Source organism: Penicillium pulvis (assembly GCF_028828015.1).
Source record: "Penicillium pulvis strain IBT 33274 chromosome Unknown contig_1_segment0_segment0, whole genome shotgun sequence".
Taxonomy (NCBI): domain Eukaryota; kingdom Fungi; phylum Ascomycota; class Eurotiomycetes; order Eurotiales; family Aspergillaceae; genus Penicillium; species Penicillium pulvis.
Window position 1 is genome coordinate 1,995,118 of NW_026643074.1, and position 22,272 is coordinate 2,017,389.

General features: G+C 50.9%; 8 protein-coding genes across 8 annotated transcripts; 4 read left to right on the forward strand and 4 right to left on the reverse strand.

The window, feature by feature from the left end:
• Positions 1-445: 445 nt before the first annotated feature.
• On the forward strand, positions 446-1,852 carry fdh (formate dehydrogenase (NAD+) FDH1; the record flags this gene model as incomplete). Its single annotated transcript, XM_057063247.1, has 5 exons — positions 446-448; positions 599-625; positions 682-857; positions 912-1,456; positions 1,512-1,852. 5 exons carry the CDS (start codon positions 446-448, stop codon positions 1,850-1,852), a joined length of 1,092 nt encoding a protein of 363 aa, XP_056924162.1.
• A 638-nt stretch (positions 1,853-2,490) lies between these two features.
• N7503_003701 (uncharacterized protein) lies at positions 2,491-3,050 on the reverse strand (the record flags this gene model as incomplete). Its single annotated transcript, XM_057063248.1, has 2 exons — positions 2,491-2,910; positions 3,024-3,050. The coding sequence occupies 2 exons, from the start codon at positions 3,048-3,050 to the stop codon at positions 2,491-2,493; spliced, it is 447 nt and encodes a 148-aa protein (XP_056924163.1).
• An 818-nt stretch (positions 3,051-3,868) lies between these two features.
• N7503_003702 (formin sepA) lies at positions 3,869-9,382 on the forward strand (the record flags this gene model as incomplete). Its single annotated transcript, XM_057063249.1, has 1 exon — positions 3,869-9,382. One exon carries the CDS (start codon positions 3,869-3,871, stop codon positions 9,380-9,382), a length of 5,514 nt encoding a protein of 1,837 aa, XP_056924164.1.
• A 2,936-nt stretch (positions 9,383-12,318) lies between these two features.
• On the reverse strand, positions 12,319-14,207 carry N7503_003703 (putative amino acid transporter; the record flags this gene model as incomplete). The annotated part of the gene is made up of 2 exons (XM_057063250.1): positions 12,319-13,131; positions 13,182-14,207. 2 exons carry the CDS (start codon positions 14,205-14,207, stop codon positions 12,319-12,321), a joined length of 1,839 nt encoding a protein of 612 aa, XP_056924165.1.
• A 319-nt stretch (positions 14,208-14,526) lies between these two features.
• Positions 14,527-15,663, forward strand: N7503_003704 (cytochrome b5 reductase family protein; the record flags this gene model as incomplete). The annotated part of the gene is made up of 1 exon (XM_057063251.1): positions 14,527-15,663. One exon carries the CDS (start codon positions 14,527-14,529, stop codon positions 15,661-15,663), a length of 1,137 nt encoding a protein of 378 aa, XP_056924166.1.
• Positions 15,664-15,866: 203 nt separating this feature from the next.
• On the reverse strand, positions 15,867-17,300 carry N7503_003705 (O-phospho-L-serine:2-oxoglutarate transaminase; the record flags this gene model as incomplete). Its single annotated transcript, XM_057063252.1, has 2 exons — positions 16,496-17,300; positions 15,867-16,436 (listed from the first exon to the last, which is right to left on the reverse strand). The coding sequence occupies exons 1-2, from the start codon at positions 17,258-17,260 to the stop codon at positions 15,867-15,869; spliced, it is 1,335 nt and encodes a 444-aa protein (XP_056924167.1). The 5' UTR covers positions 17,261-17,300.
• A 685-nt stretch (positions 17,301-17,985) lies between these two features.
• On the reverse strand, positions 17,986-19,657 carry N7503_003706 (uncharacterized protein; the record flags this gene model as incomplete). The annotated part of the gene is made up of 3 exons (XM_057063253.1): positions 17,986-19,074; positions 19,125-19,421; positions 19,478-19,657. The coding sequence occupies 3 exons, from the start codon at positions 19,655-19,657 to the stop codon at positions 17,986-17,988; spliced, it is 1,566 nt and encodes a 521-aa protein (XP_056924168.1).
• Positions 19,658-20,313: 656 nt separating this feature from the next.
• Positions 20,314-22,194, forward strand: N7503_003707 (glycoside hydrolase family 32 protein; the record flags this gene model as incomplete). Its single annotated transcript, XM_057063254.1, has 2 exons — positions 20,314-21,784; positions 21,842-22,194. 2 exons carry the CDS (start codon positions 20,314-20,316, stop codon positions 22,192-22,194), a joined length of 1,824 nt encoding a protein of 607 aa, XP_056924169.1.
• Positions 22,195-22,272: the final 78 nt, after the last annotated feature.

Here is a 22,272-nt window from a genome sequence, read left to right on the forward strand (position 1 = left end):
CGGAGAGATTTGGACCGTGAGTGGTTGAGTACCCCATCCGGCTACTCTCCCGTCCCGGGTCCCGCTGGCAACACGGCGTGTTTTGAATTGTGGCTTCCCAGGTTGATGTGTACAATAGAAAGAGGGGCTCAATTGGAGAAGGGAGAAACCTATATAATACTTGTCCAAACCCAGCAAAGTTTTGTCTTTCTTCCATCACTTCAAACCTTCTCTCTCTCAATCCGGTACTTCTTATACTCGGGTAAGGATCAATCCAATGTCAGGGCCATGTCCTGCAACGCTTCCCCACTCTCCCCGCTTCTCAGCAGCCGGTTTACTCCAACCACTCTGACTTCATCGACTCAACTTTGATGGTCATTAAGCATATAAATGCATTCGCTGACTTCCTCACCAGATATCTCTTTCCTACACATTTCAATCAATTTTAATTTAAACACTCTTCAAAATGGTATTTATTCGATCCCTTTCCCGTCAATTGCGACGGCCTGCCACTCAATTGCTCTCGGGGGCTTTTAAGCCTACCGCCACCAATCACTTTGCGAGGCCGACTGGTGCTTTTGCCAATGCACGTACGCTAACCGCATCTGCCTCCCTTCAGGGTAAAGTTCTTTTGGTTCTATACGACGTAAGTCAATGATGATTTATCCATTCTTCAAATATAAATTGCTAATTCGCTTCTAGGGTGGCGAGCACTCCAAGCAGCAGCCCGCTCTTTTGGGTACCACTGAGAATGAGCTCGGTATCCGCAAGTGGCTCGAGGATGCTGGTCACACTCTGGTGACCACCTCTGACAAGGAGGGCGAGGACTCTACCTTCGACAAGGAGCTGGTTGACGCCGAGGTCATCATCACTACTCCGTTCGCCACCCCGCAATCTACACAGTTGTGCTGTATCCGCTAATACCTGAATAGCTTCCACCCTGGATACCTCACTGCTGAGCGTCTGGCCAAGGCCAAGAAGCTGAAGCTTGCCGTCACTGCCGGTATTGGCTCCGACCACGTTGACCTCAACGCCGCCAACAAGACCAACGGTGGTATTACCGTCGCCGAGGTCACTGGTTCCAACGTTGTCTCCGTTGCTGAGCACGTTGTCATGACCATCCTCCTCTTGGTCCGCAACTTCGTTCCCGCCCACGACCAGATCCGCAACGGTGACTGGAACGTCGCTGCCGTCGCCAAGAATGAGTACGACCTGGAGGGCAAGGTTGTCGGTACCGTCGCTGTCGGCCGTATCGGTGAGCGTGTGCTCCGCCGTCTGAAGCCCTTCGACTGCAAGGAGCTTCTCTACTACGATTACCAGCCCCTGAGCCCCGAGGTCGAGAAGGAGATTGGCTGCCGTCGCGTTGACAACCTCGAGGAGATGCTCGCTCAGTGCGATGTTGTCACCATCAACTGCCCTCTGCACGAGAAGACCCGTGGTCTGTTCAACAAGGAGTTGATCTCCAAGATGAAGCCTGGTAAGTTACCAATGAGATAATTCCGGCCATAGTTCATGATTGCTAACACAATTAGGTGCTTGGCTCGTCAACACTGCCCGTGGTGCTATTGTTGTCAAGGAGGATGTTGCCGAGGCCCTCAAGTCCGGCCACCTCCGCGGATACGGTGGTGACGTCTGGTTCCCCCAGCCCGCCCCCAAGGACCACCCTCTCCGCTACGCTGAGCACCCCTGGGGCGGTGGTAACGCCATGGTTCCCCACATGTCCGGTACCTCTATCGATGCCCAGGTTCGTTACGCCAACGGTACCAAGGACATCCTGGAGAGCTACTTCTCCGGTCGTGAGGACTACCGCCCTCAGGACCTGATCGTTCACAAGGGTGATTACGCCACCAAGGCTTACGGTCAGCGCAAGTAAATTGTTTGACTGTGCTTGCATGGGAACAAAAAGGACCCCTTTGGTTTGACGCGCGATGGTTTCTTTTCTTCGATTGTTATATCTTTTCCACCTTGCCCTTCTGAAGGCATAGGTAATGCTGAAAATTTAGCATTTATGATACCAATGAAATCACATATCTTTCATCAGATCTCTTTGTCCTTGTAGAATTCTTGACTTTCTTCTGCTCACGTAAGAATAATCGGTCGCCTCCAGTGATCATCGAGTGGGGCCTACGACACTGTCGATCTCAACGGATTGACAGCTCCTAGGGCAAAGCCGGCTAGAAGGGTGGTGGATCCCTTGGGTGCTTTATTTGGTCTACACCGATTTCACATTTGGCTTGAACCTTCCCTGGGCATTCCAGTGGCTCCCACTGCCCTCCTACTTACTTTGAAATGATGTTGCATGTCTCCTGCCAAGTAGTGAACAATATACTGGCCTGCAAGCTGTGAAGACCAATTTTCTATGGTCCAAGCCAAGAAAATGATTTCAAATCTATATGAGAGGATATATGCATATCTTGAAGATTTCAAGAGTCGCTAGTTATACAAATGGAGAAGAAAACGCCGCCCATGACCGGAAAGCCTTAAACAAAACAACAGGCCCGAGATGAAACTTTAATGTCGATTTTCTGCACTGTCTCTTTCACTGTCTTCGTTGTCGCTATCATCCATAAACCCTTCCTCTAGCTCTCGACTGAGCCGAGATTGGGTATCCGTAGTGGTACTGCGGTGACGATCCAAGGCTTCCCGGCGGGCCGCGTCCATGCCCATGCCGACCATGAGCTCCCCTTCGTCATCGTCAATATCGATATTTTCATGGTCATCCAAGTGTGCTCCGCGTCGCCATGATGACGGAAGAAAGAAGCGCATAATTGCGTCGGCCACGCGATCCCGGAGCGAAAGGGTGTGCGCAGAGATAGTATGTAAAGGGAGGTATTGGGAGTAGCGTTGGTGGTAACGTCGGAAGAACGGAATAATCAGAAATGAGAAGAGCAAGTAGACCGACAACGCAATTGATGCAGGCACAAGAATGGTCTGTAAAGAAGCAGTGTGGTCAGTTCATTTGTTCGAATGGCTGCCTTCGGGAGAGATGACGACGCCGCAATTCGACGGGAAAGGGCCTCGGAGATATCAGAAGCATGACCAACCTTTGCAAATCTTGATGCAGAACCCATGGTGGTAAATTAACAACCCCTTTGGAATTTTCTTGTGTTTATTTTGGCACTGTGAGGAATCCTTGGTTGAGTCCTCACCTGGCCTCGGGGATAAGATAGCGGAGATGTTTACCGAACGGTTTGGTATCAGGGGGGACTAAGTAGATCCTCCCGAAGATCGAAGAAACCCCGCGAAACAATGGACTCTATCCCCTCAGTAACCAATGATAATTGAGTGAGATATGATAGCATTCGGTTGTTACGTTTACCCAGAGAATAAGAAATCAAAAATTCTATAGAAAGGAATCAGAATACGCGTGACGCGTATGGAAATCGACTTTCCCCACAGCCATCACATGATACCACGTGATCTCCGGTCGGGGAGTTTGTCCGAAGTGACAGGTGACTAAGCCCGCAACTAAGCCCCTAATATGCCAAATGAGATGAATCCCCTAATCTGCAATTAAAGGTGCCCGTGCTTTGATCGACCCTAGACTCGCCTGGTGCATACCTGCAAGTTTCGGTTTCCCCTCCCCTTTTTACTCTTGCTCAGTGAGATACCTCCCCCCACCCCACGGTTGCTTTATTTTCAACAATTCGTATCGGCGCGAGCTCCATAACAACCAAAGCGGGTATACTAACGGAAGCCCAAGGGAGGGACAAAAACAGAAACCACCTCGAACTTTTGTGAATGTTCTGGTCTTCGCTCACCAAATCTTTGGCGACCCGCCCCCGCGACGACGCTACATATTCGAGTTGAAACAACTGCGCGTGACCTCTGGATAGTGTGCGAGGGGCGCCCTTGATGCTGCGCTCTGCCACTTCACACTCTCACCAACATGCCCGCGAATGCCGACAAGTCCAGGCAGACCTCGGCCGGAAAAAGCTTTTTTGGGAGGAAACTGTACAAAGACAAGGCACCGGATGATCGCTACGATGGGTATGGAGGTTCCTACGACAGCCTGGCCCCGCCGGGCAGCGCCGCCGGCTCTCGCTCGTCCCGCTATTCAAAGCGCTCTTCAATCCAGTCTGTCGACATGACCCATGATCTCGACCCAAGCATCATGTCGTCCACTGCTGGTGTCATCACTTCTATTCCCTTTGAAAGTCTTCCCTCCGACACAAGAACGCCCATCCCCATCGACAACACCCGACCTGAATCCCGTCAAGAACCCTCACCTAACCACATTGGCAAGACTGGCGGCGACTATCATCAATACCCCGTATGGACCTCCACTTCTGCGCCAAATGGGTCGTCATCGCATCCCTCTGGTCCTCGCCCGCCTCCACATGGGTCGAACACAACTATGACAAGCAGTGCATCAGGCGATCGCGGGACTAGATATCAACAATGGGGACGCCCAGGCAGCTCAAGTGCCAATAACGGCTTGAGTCACAATTCCTCCATTGATTCTTCGTCGAACTCCCGAACATCACTCGACCAAGCCAGCTTATATTCATCTCATTCTTCTAATACCCGCGGTTCCAACTACTTCTCTAATTCCGATGGCTCTGGCCGCACGCTCACGCCGTCGCATTCAAGTGATCGCAATGCAATTGCCCCCAGTGGAAGTGCCGGCCGATTGTCCAATGCGCAGTCTGCCTGGCAAGCTTCGCAAGCCTCGCAGAATATTCCCGCAGCCGTACCCCGGCCATCTGATCAATACCTGACTCGGCCAAGAGACGATCGTATAGTGGACCAGCTGTTTCTGGAACTTATGAATAAACGAGGCTGGCAGAATCTTCCTGAACAGGCCAAGCGACAAATGCTATCTTATCCTGCCTCGAAAAAGTGGACTTTGGTTCACCAGGATCGATTGACGGAATTACAAGGAGAACAGAAGAGAAGGCAAAATGCCCGTCAAACTCACGGACATGATGGATTGTCGGGCCTCTTGGAGCGTGCTGACGAAGAAGGAAGCCCAGAGTGGTATGTGAAGAAGGTTATGGACGACACAATTACTTCCAAGCAACTTGCAAGTTTAAGTGTCAGTCTGCGAACCCAACCGATCAGCTGGGTGAAAGCTTTTGTTGAAGCTCAGGGTCAAGTTGCTCTGACAAATGTTCTTCAAAAAATCAATCGACGAAAAGCATCTGGCCCGGTCCCAGCTCCCCCGACGGGCGACAAGGACCTTGATCGAGAATATGATATCGCCAAATGTTTGAAAGGTCTCATGAATAACAAATATGGTGCGGATGATGCGCTTGTGCACCAGGGTGTGCTTGTTGCCCTTGTCAGCTCTCTATCATCCCCTCGTCTCAACACTCGGAAGCTTGTCAGCGAAGTCCTCACGTTCCTGTCCCACTGGGCCGATGGAGAAGGCCACCGGAAGGTCCTCCAGGCCATGGACAAGGTCAAACACGACCACAACGAAACCGGCCGGTTCGATGCCTGGATGCGAATCGTGGAGGTCACCATCGATGGTCGTGGTAAAATGGGAAGTTTGGTCGGCGCCAGCGAGGAGTACCGCAGTGGAGGCATTGGCATGGAGAATCTCCTAATGGAGTATGCTGTCTCGACGATGATGCTCATTAACATGCTGGTGGATGGTGCTGAGACTGACCTGCAATTGCGGTGTCATATTCGTGCCCAATTCACATCATGTGGAATCGTACGTCTTTTGACGAAGATGGAAGGTTTCCAATATGAGGCAATTGACAAGCAGATCGAACGCTTCCGTGAAAATGAGGCTATCGATTATGAAGATCTGCTCCAACGGGAGGGGAGCAGCATGAAGGACAGTGTTGAGGGCGAGGTCAAGGATATGAGCGACCCTCTTCAGATAGCGGATGCCATCGCAACAAAGATCAACGGCACTCGGTCTCATGACTACTTTTTGTCGGCCATGCAGCACATGCTTCTCATCCGGGAGAATTCTGGTGAAGAGGGCCTACGCATGTTCCAGCTCGTAGATGCCATGATGAGCTATGTTGCTATGGACCGCAGGCTTCCCGACCTTGACTTACGCCAGGGACTGAATTTCACCGTGCAAAGCCTTTTGGATCGACTCCATACAGATGCTGAGGCAAGGCGAGTGTACGATGAGTCGCTGGAGGCTCGCCAAATCGCCGAGGCAGCCATCGCCGAGCGCGATGAGATGAGAGCACAGATAGAGCTCGGTGCGGATGGTCTCGTCAAGAAATTGCAGAAGCAGATTGAGGAACAAACTAGTATTATCGAACTTCAGACACGTCAAAACGAGTCGATGAAAGCCGAGGTAGGAGAGGTTCAACGGCTACGTGCCCAAGAATTGCAACGCAATGAACTAGAAACTCGAGAGCTGTATCTGATGCTTCGGGATGCCCAAGACATCGCTGCGTCAAACGCTCGGAAGCTTAACCAGACAGGCGAAGCCGATCCATCGCAGATGCCTGGAATTATGGATCGGGAACGTCTCATGGAACGCCTGGAGCGCCAGCTAGAGAGAACCAAGACCCAGTTCAAGCTTGAGGGCAAGGTCTGGGGTCAACTTGATAACGGCCCATCGGACCGACTGCGTGAGCTCCGTGAGCGGATGGATGGTAGTGCGGATGCTAGCGAGGAATTTGCTGAGCAAACCCGTCGCACTATGGACTCAGGCTCCCTGGGATCTGTCTACCGCAAGCGAAGCCATGTGCCTGAGATGGATCAGCATCCCGATGGTGCAGTGCCGACCATCATGGAGGAGGGTGACGAGGCAGCGCAAGACCAGTCTCGTGGTATGATGGGTTTCCAGCGACGTCTGAACCCTGCACAGGCGACTGGTTTATTGGGCGAGCTAGCTCTCAAGGTGCCCAAGTACGACGAGGATTCCGAGGCAACAGGTACTGCAGACATCGAGGATGCCGCCGGCGGCGATATTACCCCTACAGAAGCACCCAGATCCGAGGACAAGGCGGACTTGGACAAAAAGGCAATGCCCCCACCACCACCTCCTCCTCCTCCTCCACCACCACCACCTGGTGGCGCAGCGATTGCAATTCCTCCACCTCCGCCGCCCCCGGGAGGCGTTTCTATACCACCTCCACCTCCGCCAGGTGGTGCAAAGGGAATTTCCGTCCCGCCGCCTCCTCCTCCCCCCGGCGGTGCCAAACCGGGACTTCCTCCCCCTCCCCCTCCTCCGGGAGGTGCTTCTGGCATCCCTCCTCCACCTCCTCCAGGAGGATTATCTGGACTTCCTCCTCCGCCTCCCCCAGGAGGATTATCTGGACTTCCTCCTCCGCCTCCCCCAGGAGGGGCCATTCGTGGACCTCCTCCTCCACCTCCCCCAGGAGGAGCTATCGGTGGTCCGCCGCCGCCTCCCCCGGCTCCCGGAGCCAAGGGCTTCGCACCTCCCCCTCCGCCCCCGCCCAGTGCTCCCCTGGGTGCTGGTTGGAGACCCAACTACATGGCCGGAGATCCAGTTCCTGGTGCCACTCATATGCCTTTTATTCGTCCTAAGAAGAAGCTCAAGGCCTTGCACTGGGACAAGGTGGATACTCCCCAAGTGACTGTTTGGGCTGGCCACGCCCCAACAGCCGAGGACAAAGAAGAGAAGTATACCGATCTAGCCAAGAAAGGTGTATTGGACGAGGTTGAGCGGCTGTTCATGGCGAAAGAGACCAAGATCTTTGGGGCCAGCACTGCAGCCAAAAAACGCAAGGACAAGAAGCAGATTATTTCCAACGACCTGTCCAAGAATTTCCAGATTGCTCTTTCGAAATTCTCACAATTTCCTCCCGATGACGTGGTTCGCATGATCATCCACTGTGACCGAGATATCTTGGATAACATGGTGGTCATGGATTTCCTGCAAAGAGAAGAGATGTGCAGTATCCCGGAGAACGTTGCAAAGTTGATGGCGCCGTATAGTCAGGACTGGACTGTCCCGGGTGCTGCCAGTTCTGAGCGTGAGCAAGATCCTACTGAGCTCACGCGTGAGGATCAGATCTATCTGGCTACTTCCTATGAGCTGAACCACTATTGGAAAGCGAGAATGCGGGCTCTTGCACTGACTCGGACCTTTGAGCACGAGTATGAATACATCTCGACTAGGCTGCAGGATGTTGTCAATGCCAGCGAATCTTTGCGGGATTCCGTTGCTCTGATGAACGTCCTTGGTCTTATCTTGGATATTGGAAATTTTATGAACGACGCCAACAAACAGGCCCAGGGTTTCAAGCTCAGTTCGCTCGCTCGCTTGGGCATGGTTAAGGATGACAAGAACGAGACCACCTTCGCCGACCTAGTCGAGCGTATCGTTCGCAACCAGTATCCCGAGTGGGAGAGCTTCTTCGAGGAGATCAGCGGTGTGGTTGGCCTTCAGAAGGTCAGCGTTGACCAATTGTGCACCGATGCCAAGAAGTACATCAGCAATATCAAGAACGTCCAATCCAGTTTGGATGCGGGCAACCTGAGTGATCCGAAGAAGTTCCATCCCCAGGACCGCGTCAGCCAGGTCGTCCAGCGAAGCATGAAGGACGCTCGCCGCAAGGCTGAACAAATGCAGATTTACCTAGACGAGATGGTCAAGTCCTATGATGATATCATGGTATTCTACGGCGAAGACAACACGGACGAAAACGCACGGCGAGACTTCTTCGCTAAATTGGCTTCATTCTTGCTTGAGTGGAAAAAATCACGAGAGAAGAATATTGGCCTCGAGGAGGCTCGGAAGCGCACCGAAGCGTCTCTCGCTCGCAAGCGGATCAATGTCAATCTTGCCAATGGCGCTGCTCCCGCCGAAATCCCGAACTCCCCCGCCACAAGTGGTGCGATGGACTCGTTACTGGAGAAGTTGCGTGCTGCTGCGCCTCAGGCCAAAGATCAGCGCGATCGTCGCCGTCGTGCTCGTCTCAAGGAACGCCACCAGGTTCGTGTGGCTTCTGGCCAGCACCCGCCCGGCACATCTGGTGCCGAAGAAGGCGATGCGGCCACTGATCAGCCTGCTGAAGGCGAAGCCAAGACTGATGAAAACGGTCTGTTGAGCCCTCCAGTTGCCGAAGGAGAAGAGGGCGCCAAGGAGGCTCAAATCTCCGAAGGCGAAGACGTTGCGGACCGTGCAGCTAGCATGCTCATGGGATTGAGAAGCAACTCTGACGCCAGTGGCGAACGCCAACGACGACGAAGAGAGAGTGCCGACGAGGAGCGGCGCAACCGTCGCATGCGACGACGTAATGGAGCCACTACTGGAAGCAAAGACAGTGCAGATGGCGGTCTGTCAACGGTCCCCGAACCTTCATCTCCCTCACAAACGGATTCCCTCGGCCCCGAAGATCCACTACCAAGCCCTCCCGCAGAACCACCTTCTATTGTGATCTCGGAGCAGCATGAGCCCTCATCACCAGAACCTCATGATGGTTCCCCCGAACACCCGATTGAATTATCGGATTGAGACCTAGTCTCATTACTCCCCATAATCTAATGTTTGATAGATTCTTCATGCCCGCTCAGAATCTTTTTCTTGTCTTCTCACCCTCATACTTTGCATCAAAACCTCCCATACCCTCGACTGTATAATACCCTTTCCCACTCCTTCACATTTCCTTTTACTTATCTGTGATGAGCCAAGCATGGTGTCATGATACCATTGTTTTTTCTTTTCCATCCGTTCTCATGTGTCATTTTTTTGTCCCTCTTCTTTTTCGTTTCTCTTTTGGCTCGGTCGAGGGCACCTTCGCATACCCGCCTGACTTGTGGACTTGTGGGCTCTCTCCCTTGTAAATAATTCTCTTTTTCTTACCCTCTGTCACGCTCTATTGGTCATGAACATGCGGCATGGTTCATGATCGATAGACCCACCAAATCGCATCTTGTGTTCGGTACTCCGCACTCTATTCCTGTGTTCTCATTCTCATGCTTACCCATCGGAGAGCACTGATAGATGTATATATCTGCGCATATTCTCTTCCTGGATTGTTTCAATGCTTCCTACTTTAGTCGAGACAAGGCTCATGTAGCTCAAGAAAATACTTAGATTCCGGGAACGACAAAACAATCTAACTCTATACAAACATTCTAACTAAAGATCGACTTGTCCCATTCAGTCTATAATACAATCCATCGATTCTATACCATTTCCGGCCTCTAAGGTTGCCCTACGGACTCTAACATGATTCATTGGTGTACATTTCCTTCGTAAGATGATCTACCCGCCCATATGCGGTGGAATAGGCACGGGCGAAGATGTCCACAGCTCTGGCCATGTTGCCCGCTCTGTGGAGGGGCGGGTTGATCAATTTTTGCCGGTTCTGCGTCCACAAGGCACGACCGGAGATTCAAATTCGTTGACGCATTGAGAGATTGTTCAAGAGTATGCCGGCTCAGTAGTGAGCCATGTGTTGTGATTGTTTGTGTTGCTGTGAGGAGTTGCGATGACCGGTTGCTTGTAGGACGTAGCGAGGGTTCATTTGGCTGGTGGCGCGGGAGTCTCATCGGACTTGCCAGCAGGCGAGTTATATCCACCACGACCCATTGTTGAGGTTGAGACTGAGATTGAGATTTGTTTTGGAGGTGAAAATGAGGAAGTGAAGAGAAGAATCTCTTCAAGTATTTGAAGTGTTTGTGGTTGTTGAGTAGTATAGATGGAGGATGCGGTTGTTTGTATAGATATAGAGATATATAGATATATAGTTTGGATGACACCAAGTTAGGTTTGACTGTATAGATCTGAGCTGTGAATAGAGTAGAGACCATAGCTCAGGTTGATCGCATGGCCTTATATTTATACTTGCTCTCAATCAGGCCAGAATCTTCATTAACCCCAATTCGGGCAATGTTCTAGACGAACCCCTGGAAAAATGTCTGACTCAGGGCAGAGAGTCTCACGAGGGTTTGATTATAATCATTTATTAATTGATTTCCTTTGTGAAGGTAGATAGAAACCCGAGTCAGATCTATGTAGCAAGTACCCGGTTGCGGGAGTCCGAAACCATGATTCAGAGTGCAGAAGTCAGAAGTATAAAAAAAGACAAGGTCTCTACTACCTTGAAGCTGAGCGCGTAAATTGCTAAGATGACCCCATCTTAGTCGATCGGGGCCTTTTTTTTTTTTTTGCCTTTTCCGCATTATTAATGTAAGGTGACATGCGCAGCCATGTCGTATATTATTCATGTTCAGCTGGAACTCCTTGGCTTTGAAACATGAAACATGATTCGGCTGATGGGCCTGTAACGAGTTTTTACAATACGGCTTATCAATGAACAGTTATGCTAATCACAAATGATTATTGAATGTCGGGGCGAGAGTGAACTAGCGTGGGATTAAGTGGAAGACCAGTCAGATTATAGCTAAGAATAGACAAGCTAAGGAAAACCTCGGTACAAGAGCTTAGGAAAACGATGTCATCGCAGGATAAACTACAGCCGCAACTATAAATAAAAATAAGATAATTTTCCACGTTGCGCCCCTGCATCTTCCATGTGTCTTTAAGATGGTCCTGCGTGTTGGGGGCGAAAGAGGTTGGATTCACTGTGTAGGCCCAACGGTGCTGCTAACCGCCGCCACAATATAGCGTGGGGGCCATTTTGAAGCCACATTGCTGCTTCTACCACGTTGTTCTTCATAATCTGATCTATGTTTAGTTTCACGTCTTTGAGGCTTGACGGTTTGCTGATGTGCATTTCCTTCGTAGAATCTCCCACTGGCCCGAGGTATTGACTCAGAGATCCGTTCCTATATACAAGTACCTATAACAGACCTATGGCCTAAAGCAGAATGTGGACCAGGTCACACAAGCCGGGAGATATTCTAGATGCTGGTCCTCACCCGAGTCAATACGAGGTAGTAGACTCACTCGGAGTCCTCTAGAATCATCATCAAGATGGGATCTAACCTCGAGCTGGTTATTATTATAAGGCCTTCCTTGCTCTCGGGAGACACAGCATCCTTCCTAAGGAATGCCGTATAGACGCCTAAACCTAGCAAGGACAGCTGAATGGACTTGTGGTGTAACCGCATCTAGAATGATTGGATGAAACATTGTTCCGCAGATGACTGGATCCTGTTCACGCGGAAGCTTGGAACAATTCCAAGCTGGTCGCCTTAGATCGTGATTGGACCAGAGCTTGAGATCATTTCTATCGCCAAATCCAGATTAATGATTATATTTTGAGGATCTATGGGGTCTGATTCCTGCTACCAGGATGCACAGTAATAAAACAAATAAGAAGACTCTCAGAAACCACCGTCATCACGTCGTACGCCATTCACAGGCTGTGCAAGAATCCAAGAATTGCGGCACAAGAAAAATAATACAGAAAATCCATCGGTCACCATACACCCGGATGTATATGCATAGGTATCAAAATATCATAAGAGCCAAGGGGACATTTACCGAGAGCGCCATGTCCAAAACTTCCATGAGATCCCAGTTCGTCCATCCCGCTGGTAGATGCGCCAATAGTAGACCGGGATACCAGTGAGGATGAATCCCACCACGATGAGAGTTTGAAGAGGCTCGGCAATGACGGCACGGCTGAGGAGGAACAGACTCACACAGCAGAAAATCAGGGGCGTGGTGATCCAGGTACGGTAAGGGCGCTCCAGATGCGGTTCCCGAATGCGCAGCACGATCAGGCCCAACACAGTCAGGAAATAAAATGTATATCCGGCAACCCCATAGAAGGTGACTAGGGTACCGAACTCGCCCACGACAATGTAGATTCCAGTCAAGACCGCATTGAAGGCCATGGCATTGATGGGGGTGTAGCCGAGTCGCGCATCATCGCCCAGGACACGGGAAATCGACTTGCGGGCCCAGGAGCGGCTGCGAAGACGGCTGCCAGCAGGAGGTCCCTGCGAAGCGGAGCTGGAGAAGCCAATGCGACCAAAGATCGAGGGAAGATAGCCTTCCTTGCCGGCTGCATAGACCAGTCGACCACTGGTGAAGGTGGTTGCATTGAGGGCACCGAAACAACTGGCTGACACAACGAGCGCCAGCACGAGTCCTCCAACGGAACCGAACACTTCACTACCAAACTGTACCGCGACGGTGTTGCTGGCTTCAATGGTGGCATGGGGGAGGACGAGGAAATAGGCGACGTTGGCCATCAGGTAAGAGAGAATGACCAATGGCATCGCGGTATGTATGACCCGAGGTAGATCCCGATTCGGGTTCTTGAACTCGCCAGTCACATAGTTGGTCTTGAAAGGGTTAGCGGACAGGTCAATTCGGTTAGCAAAGGGCATCTTACATTATCCCAGCCATCAAAAGCCCACAGGCCCGCATACAGCGCCACGGCAAAATCAGAGATCTCGGTGTTGGTGCCCTCGAACCAGCCGTGTGTTTTCCATTCTTCATTGGCCTCGCCTTTGGCGGAAAAGCCCGTGATAGCGACCACAATGCCAGTCACGGTCACGAACAGGAGAGCGACAAACTTGAAGAACATGAGGAGATCGCCGATACGAGTCGCAATTTTGGTCGAGATGCAGTTGAATAGCGTCACAAGCACCAATCCTCCAAGCGCAACACCCTTGTTGACCCACGGGTTGCCCATAACCACATCCGCACCGACAAATCCTCGTACAACATATTCTCCGAAGATAATAGCAATGATCGCTGCTGACCCCGGCTTCAGAACTAAGACTGCGCACCAAGTGAAGAGGAAGCCCATGAGGTCCCCAAAGATCTTCGACAAGTAGACCTGCGCACCACCGTTCAATGGTATTGCGCCTCCTAGCTCCGCATAGCTAGCAGCCCCCGTCCAGGCGAGCACACCCGCCACGGCCCAAACAATGAGTGCGGCGCCCGGAGACCCAGCATTGGCGTTGACCTGACTGGGCGACGAGAAAATTCCAGAGCCAATAATCAGACCAACAATGAGCGACAGACCATTCAGGTACGTTAAAGTCTTATTTCGCTCCAATGACCCATCCTGGCCTTGGCGATCCAACGCCGGGGTGCCTAACGGAGCATAGCCACCTTGTGTTTGCGAAAGTGGGAAGAGGTTGCCACCAAAATCGAATGCGGAGGAAATCGAATACGACCGGAGACCCCGTTGATGGCCTGATTCTAGGAAACCATCTCCTGCAGGGCCGGCCAGAGGATCCTCGTCCTCGAGCGAGAGCTTGCGCGATGACGAGATGCCGTCGGGGGATGATGATCGTGAGGAACCGCCCACCGAGTCGGGGGAGGACGAAGCGAGTGAAGCCAGTTCTAGTGAATCTCGTGGAGCGCTGAGGTTGCCATTTCTGGTCTCATAAGCGAACGTGTTCGACATCCTCTTTTCTCTCTCTCTCTCTCTCTCTCTCTCTCTCTCTCTCTCTGTTTGTGTTTCCTTTGTTGTAGATGGTTGGGGGGCGTGATGCGATCCGATTTCAAGGCCGAACGCTATTCGACTGGGTTGGTTAGAAGACAGATCTCTCCATATCCTCGAAAGAACGTCTCGAATGTGTATATGAAAAAAGGGAGAGAGAGTGGGTGTGGGAGATTGCAAGTGTTGCCAAGGGGTGCAGTTCATTCGGGGAAACGATCGCCCAATCGGATTCCCCTTTGCGCCAAATCCCCGCGCTTTTCAATTGTTGAGATCTAAACCACCCATGAAGTCGGTACTCCCCTCTCAGCGCTGCAGCTGCAGAGCCATTCAGCATGCAATTCGACCTCGCCGTTATGCTTCCACTGCCTCTTCGAACACCTCTGCGACTGCTTCTCGGAAAAATCGCTGGTTGGGGGTTCTCTTCGTGACCGCCACAGCTGCTGGCGCTGGCGCCTATGTTCGATCACAAGGCCCTGGATCGACGACTCTGAATGAAGAGACATTCACCAAATACAGCCTCGTCTCCAGAGAACCGGTCTCGGCGACAAGCAGCCTGTTCACCCTCCGACCGCGATATCCTAGTGGTAGCAACTACGACGTCTACGAAAATGCATGGCGCATTGGTGTATGGAGTGTGATGTTCAAGCAACCCCAACTACAAATCGGCCGCGATTATACACCTCTGCCTACGACATCCGCGACAACATTGACCGTGGACGAGGAGAATGAAGGATATCTGCAATTCTTTATACGGAAAGATCCGTTCGGAGAGGTTTCCCGATACCTGCATACCCTGAGTATAGGAGCGGATATTGAAATGCGAGGGCCACAAATCGAGTGTGTTATCCCTGAAGAGACGAAGGAGATCGTTTTCATCGCTGGAGGGACTGGAATCGCACCTGCTTTGCAGGCTGGGCACTCGCTTCTGAGCCGCCGCAATGATGATTCCCGGCCCAAGATTCACATCCTCTGGGCTAATCGATTGAAAGAAGATTGCCTTGGGGGCGTGAGTGATACGCCCAGGATTCTGCCGTCCCGCGGATCCTGGTTCCCATGGTTTGGTTCCATGACCGTCGCTCCTGAGCAGGCAGCACCAGCATCAGCACCCGGAGAGACGGCATCGCTCATTGTGAAAGAACTTGAGGCTCTCAAGTCACAGTATCCAGGCCAGGTTAAGGTGGACTATTATCTGGACGAGGAAAATCGATTTATCAGGAAGGATGACATCTTCGAAGCTGTGAAGTCTAGTGGTTCGGACGGCTCGCTTCGGAAGAAAATGATCTTGGTATCAGGTCCCGAGGGATTCATAGGCTATATGGCAGGTCCAAAGGTTTGGGCTCAAGGACAAGAACTCCAGGGTCCAGTTCAGGGTGTGATTAAAGAACTCGATCTAAAGGATTGGGCCGTATGGAAGCTATGAGCACTTGTTCAAGGTTTCATCATCTGTATCATTATGTTTTGTTTCTGGCATACAAGTATATACCATATATTGGGGAGTTATGTTGAATAGTGAAAAGCTTTTCCATGAGGCTTGGGCGTCTCACTCCAATGACCCGTTATTTGTCCGCTTCGAATGCTCAGGTTGATCCGTTCATAAGTCAATAAAATTGGCACCAGGGTAGTCTAGTTGCTTGTGGCGAAATCCTCAAGGTACTTGGCCAGCTTCTGCACATTCTCGAGAGGAACGGCATTGTAGTTACTGGCCCGCATACCGCCAACGCTACGGTGACCCTTCAGGCCCTGAAGCAGTCGCTTCTCGGCACCAGCCAGGAACTCCTTCTCCTTGGCATCATCCCCACCGTGAACACGGAAGCAAATGTTCATGCGGCTGCGAATGCTCTTGTCGGGAACAACCTGGTACACTTGCGGGTACTTGTCCAGGGCTCCATAGATGAGGTCTGCCTTTTGCTTGGCGATCTCTTCCTGTCCACTAACCTTTTGGGCACCGAACACACCCACCAAGTCGGCCATCACCTGGCCAGCGATCCAAAGATTGAAGATGGGGAGGGTGTTGTAAAGGGAGTTGTTCTTGGCGATGGTAGCATAGTCCAGCACGACAGGGCCGGGCAGACCACCAATGTTCAAACGGTGCAGGAGAGCAGGAGGAGGAGTGGCAGTGTGAGGGGGGAGCAGATCCTTGCGAACAATGGCGAGAGTGATGCCAGTGACACCGATATTCTTTTGCGCGCCGCCCTATCGAATTGGATTAGTCAAGCTTGCCCGGTCTGATTTTCCACTTTGGATGCACTCACGAAGATCACGGCATATTTGCTGACATCAACCTTTCGGCTGATAAAGTTGGAGCTCATGTCGGCAACGACCAGACGCTCATCTTCCTCATCTTGACCCTGAGCCTCCAATGACTTGGGGAACTGCTGGAACTCCACTCCATCCACGGTCTCGTTGTCACAGAAGTAGACAAATGCGGAGCCCTTTCCACCTTCCTTCTTGGTGGGAGTCAATGACCAAGTCTCCTCTGCGGGAATAGTACCGAACTTTCCACCGTTGGCTTTCCGGGCGTCCAGAGCAACATTGACGTACTTGGAGCCCACCAGGCGGGCGGCTTCCTGCGAAGCCTTAAGCGACCAAGAACCGGTAACCAGGTAATCCAGCTTCAATTCCTCGTCAACCTCCTTTTGCAGTCTCTGGAATACCAATTCATCCACCTGAGCCTTCTCGGCACCGGGGTTGGCCTTTAGCACATCGGCTTCGGCGCGGCGACGGCGACGCTCAATCCAGACGGGGACGAGGTTTTGGACGACGGCACTGAACTCGCCACTGCCACCGGCTTGCATGAAAAGAATCTCATAGTTGTCGGGGATGTCGAGGAGAGTGGTGAGGTTGGCTTTGGCGTCATCGAGGATCTTGTTGGCGGCGGAGGAACGGTGGGAGATCTCACCGAGACCGAGACCGCAATCGTTGAAGTTGACGAAGGCTTTGGCACCAGCCTCGACGACGGAGGTGGGCAGAGGAGCTGGGCCAGCTCCAAAGTAGGAGACTTCTTGCCGAGAAGGCATTTTTTATGATCGGTTTTGGAATGTGAGGGTATGGGTATATCTGTAAGAAAGGAAACGAGAGAAAAAAAAAGATTCGCGAGTGGACCGCAAGGTGGATCAACCTTAAGAGTCATCGCCGTCGAGTCAGAGTGATAACTGAGAGTTATGAGTAATCCCGAAGTTTTTTGTCAATTAATTTTTGACTGTTAATTATCATGATTTCTCCTCTATTGCATTGAATCTCCGGAGTCTCCTCGAGGCTATCACTTTGGCTACTGCAGTCTTATTCATATCTTTTGGCGAAAATGGCGGGGTATGCTCAAGGTATGCATTGAAATGGTTGCGAGGTATTTACCATTTACAATATTGAAACAATTGGAAAGCTTAAGATATATAAAGCTCGGATTTTAACTCTTGTGCTTCTTCGTATCGCCTTCGATCAAGTCTGGTGGTTGTATGTAATGTATAAAGATCATCTCTAGGTATGAGCTCATGGCGGGGTGGATCTCCAAGTATACGAAAGTTAACTGCCAACTGCAAATACTACAGACAAAAGAGATGAGTTTATGGTTTAATGATTCCTTGAAAATGCCGTCAATTACTTATAATTATAGATCTTGGCCTTGTATCAATGCTTGTACTGATGACTGCGCTGTTAAAATGTTCATCTACGCCGACATCGGATACCGTATCATCACGTGTCACCGATATCGTGCTTGCTGAGTTTGTTCATATTATGTATCGTTCTAACTTCTCTCTCTTCTCAACATCTTCTCACTGGATATGTTCGATGCCCCTGTTCTCGCTTCTGAGGTAGTCTGGTATGACCGCCATTTCCACGCGGGAACCTTGGCTGCGTATATCTCATCAATTTCCGCAAATGTGCGGCCTCGTGTCTCCGGCATGAGGAAGTACGTGAAGACGATGATGGCAGCCATGCATCCTGCAAAGACGAGGTATGTCTTGGCTCCAAGATCCGCCGCATCAGCAGATGTAAGCCGAGGGACGACAAGAGTGGTGATCACAGCTGTAATTCCCTGGCAGGCAATGGTGTAGGACATAACGTAGTGACGGAGCTTGGTAGTGGCCATCTCAGAAGGCATCACGTTGGACAAGGAGTAGAAAGATGAGGCCCAGAAAAAGTTGAAAATAAAACCCAACGCTGCAATGGCAACAATGGAGCTCGTGTTTCCAGTGTCAAAGGCAAGGCCACCGGCTATGACATCAATCACGAAGAGAATGCCCATGCCGATAAATGCCGTGGGGCGTCGGCCCGCACGGTCGATCACCAGTGGGGCTGCAAGAGTGCCAGCCAGGGTACAGCAGGATGCAATGATAGTCAATGTAAATGTATTTGAGGCTCCGATTTCGGTGAGGAAAACGGTCGTATAGGTTGTGGAAAGGATGATACCGGAGATTTGATTCAGGGAATAGAATGACCCTGCCACCAAAGTTCGTCGGAGGTGATCTCGACGGAAGATATGCCAGAACTTGACATCAGATCGCATCTCACAATTATTTCTTTCGCACAATTCCATGAGTAGGAGCTCTTCTTCTACCTTTTCATCGCTGAAGCCGCGCAATTTTCGTAGGTTATATCGCGCCTGTTCCATATTCCCCTTTGATACAAGCCATTCTGGGCTTTCGGGGAGTGGTATGGTCAGGACGAGCAGAATAACAGGAATAACACACTGTATAGCTAGTGGGATTTGATAGGACAAATGGCCACCAATTTTCTTAGTGCCCCAGACCACAACGGTGCCGATCACTCCGGCTATAAGATTCAGGATATTGATAGAGCTGACACATCTTCCTCGAATAGAAGCGGGGACCACCTGCCAGAATTAATACGTGGTCCTAGGTGTATTCGTGGACAGTTTCTTACCTCGGAGAGGTATAGAGGGGCGGTGGCAATAGCAATGCCAATTGCTACGCCATTCACAGCTCGGCCAGCTACAAAGGCTCCAAGATTCGGCGCAAAGACTTGGAGTAAGCTGCCACCTAGAGATAGCGTGTAGGATGCCACCAAAGGCCATTTTCGCCCCAGGTGAAAGGTCAACAAAGGGGCACAAAGACTCCCAACGACATCGCCCACCAATGGAACGGAAATCACCAAGTTCTGGTTACGAGCTGTCAGAACAAGGCTACCGGCGAGATCATCACCACCTTGAAACTTATCAATCTGGAAGACGATCAGTCTCAGAAAAGGCTGCCTGATTGAGGCTATGCGTGACTCACGAATGCTGGCAATGCAATCATGGGCGAGATGACTTTATCGTCATATCCAAACATAAATGATGCAGCACCAAATACTATACAGGCAACCACCAGAAGCGTATTGATTGTGCCTTTCTGGTGATGATTCCGATCGACATGTTCGATCTCGGCTGAAGGGATTCTTTCTTTGTCGGTAGACATGGCCCTGCGAAGTGTGGAGATCCAGTGCAAGAGCAGGGCAACTGGAGAGTCTATTGACATCATGGACTCCGCCTTCATGGCGGGCTTAATTATACCTACCCAGTCCAATTGTTTTTATGTCATGACAGAAGGTGGTAGGATGTCCCCACAGGTTGAGATGATGGGATTTTCCCCATGTTTTCCTTTTTTGCCGCAAGGTCTGAGACACAGGTTACTAAGACGAGTTTCGCCGAGGTTTCCCAGAGCAGCAACCCAATCATGCCACCAAGTATCGATGATAGAAATATATTCATATCGACAGTAGTACAATCTGAAGATGCATAATAGCGGGGCTCCGCAATCGAACTCGTGCCGATCCTGGGGTTTTAGTCAAGTGTCAATTTCGAATTTCGCCGACAATAATCCGTTGGAATGATGCCGAGCACATCCCCGACTAAGTGCCGGAACGGAACAAACTCCATGACCTCTCCATCATCCAGTCAAACTGATTTTTTTTATCCATTAGTTGGTGATAGTGCCATGGGTTTCTCCGAGTAGTCTCCTTATTGCTAACCTCAAGCGCAGGGATATAAGTCGTAATATCAGTGCCGGGTATTTAAGATTCGTCCGAAGTACACCACGTCCTCCCCCAAAATTCACAGCCGAACGGGTTCAGTATGTCTGCAGTTCTGAGCTCGCCAGAGATCGATCAACTACTTGGAGAGAAGCATTTGCGATCGTCTCTGGAAGACCATGCGCAGCAGATTTCGAAAGCATCATTGAAGCCATTTTATCATCTGAGCGCCCCGAATGGCTGGATGAATGATCCCTGTGGTCTGGGATACGACCCTGCCACAGGCCTCTACCACGCTTTCTTCCAATGGAATCCATTTGGCAATGATTGGGGCAACATGTCCTGGGGTCATGCTACTTCAATCGATCTTGTTTCGTGGGATGTATCCCCGACGCCCGCTTTAGCTCCGTTGACGGAGTATGACAAGTGTGGTGTTTTCACTGGTTGTTTACAGGCAACAAGTATTCATGGAGAGGCCGGGGCTATGACGGTCCTCTACACATCTGTCAGTCATCTTCCGATTCACCACACGCTACCCTATACCACGGGCTGCGAGTCTTTGAGTCTGGCCGTCTCGATCAATGGCGGGAAGACATGGGAACGCCAGGACTGCAATCCGATTCTCTCGGGACCACCTGAAAACCTTCCCGTCATCGGTTGGAGAGATCCTTTTCTTACCACTTGGGCAAGAGAACATACAAATGACTCAGACTCACGGTCTCACCTGTATGGATTCATTTCCGGTGGTGTCAAGGGTCAATGCCCCGCAGTTTTCGTTTATACTGTCCAGCCGGATGATCTTCGGCAATGGAAGTATATCGGTTCTTTGGTCAATGTCGGCCTCAATTTCCATCCTTCACGATGGTCTGGTGATTTTGGCGTCAATTGGGAGGTTGCAAACCTAATGACATTGACAAACGACTCTGGCAATTCCCGTGACTTTGTCGTCATGGGTGTTGAAGGTTGTTTGCGCCCGGAGGTAACAAGTCGAAACGCCGGAGAAGCTCGCCATAAACGTGACCCAAGAGGTCTTATGTGGATGTCTATCAAGTCATTGGCAAACGCAAATGCCAGCGATGCGCTCACAACCCATGGTTTCGCTGGATTCTTTGATCATGGCTGTTTATATGCGGCGAACTCATTTTGGGATCCCGAGACATCTCAGCGAATTGTTTATGGTTGGGTGACGGAGGATGACCTTCCTGACAGTCTCCGTCATCGCCAGGGATGGAGTGGTGTGATGTCGTTGCCTCGAGTGACGACACTTCGGACAATAGATAATGTCACGAAAGCACGCTGCTCGCCGCTGGAATCAATAACATCAATCGAGTTGATCAAGTCTTTAGGAGGTGCATTCACCCTTCATACACTGGGGATCAGCCCGGACTCGCGACTGTCTCGTCTTCGACAGAAAGCTAAAACTGGCCACCTTGCCAAGTCACCCTTGACAGCTCGAGTGGTCTCGGTCCCTACGACCTACTTGCCGCTGAGAACAAATAGATGGGAGCTCCAGACTGAGTTTTCTGTGCACCAATCATGTAAACGGGTGGGTATTGAGATTATACACAGCGCTGGTGAGTGAAAGTATTCTTCTCAGGTTCCGTCAGCTTACTGACAATGCATTGATCTAGATTTCGAACATTGTACAACGCTTGCTTGGGACTCTTATAGTGAGACATTCACCATTGACCGACCCCCAGTTGGTCAAGAAATAAATCATGGGCGGGAGTCAGCTCCACACACTCTTTTTACTTACCTGGATAATGAAGAAGAGGTCGAAGAAGCCCTCAAAGTTCATGCCTTCTTTGATCACAACGTATTGGAAGTGTTCGTGAACGACAGAACGGTCATCACAACCCGTATCTATTACCCCTCAGACCAATGCTTCGGTGTCAGGTTCTTTGCTGAGCCCGACGATCAAGGCAGCAAATCCTCTGCTGTACTTCTACAAGCGGACGTTTGGGATGGACTGGGGATGAACTAATGTTGGCCATGGTGCCGAGGCTTTGGGAACTATGTATCGTTAATACAGAGAATAATATCAGAATCTTGAAGTTTATCG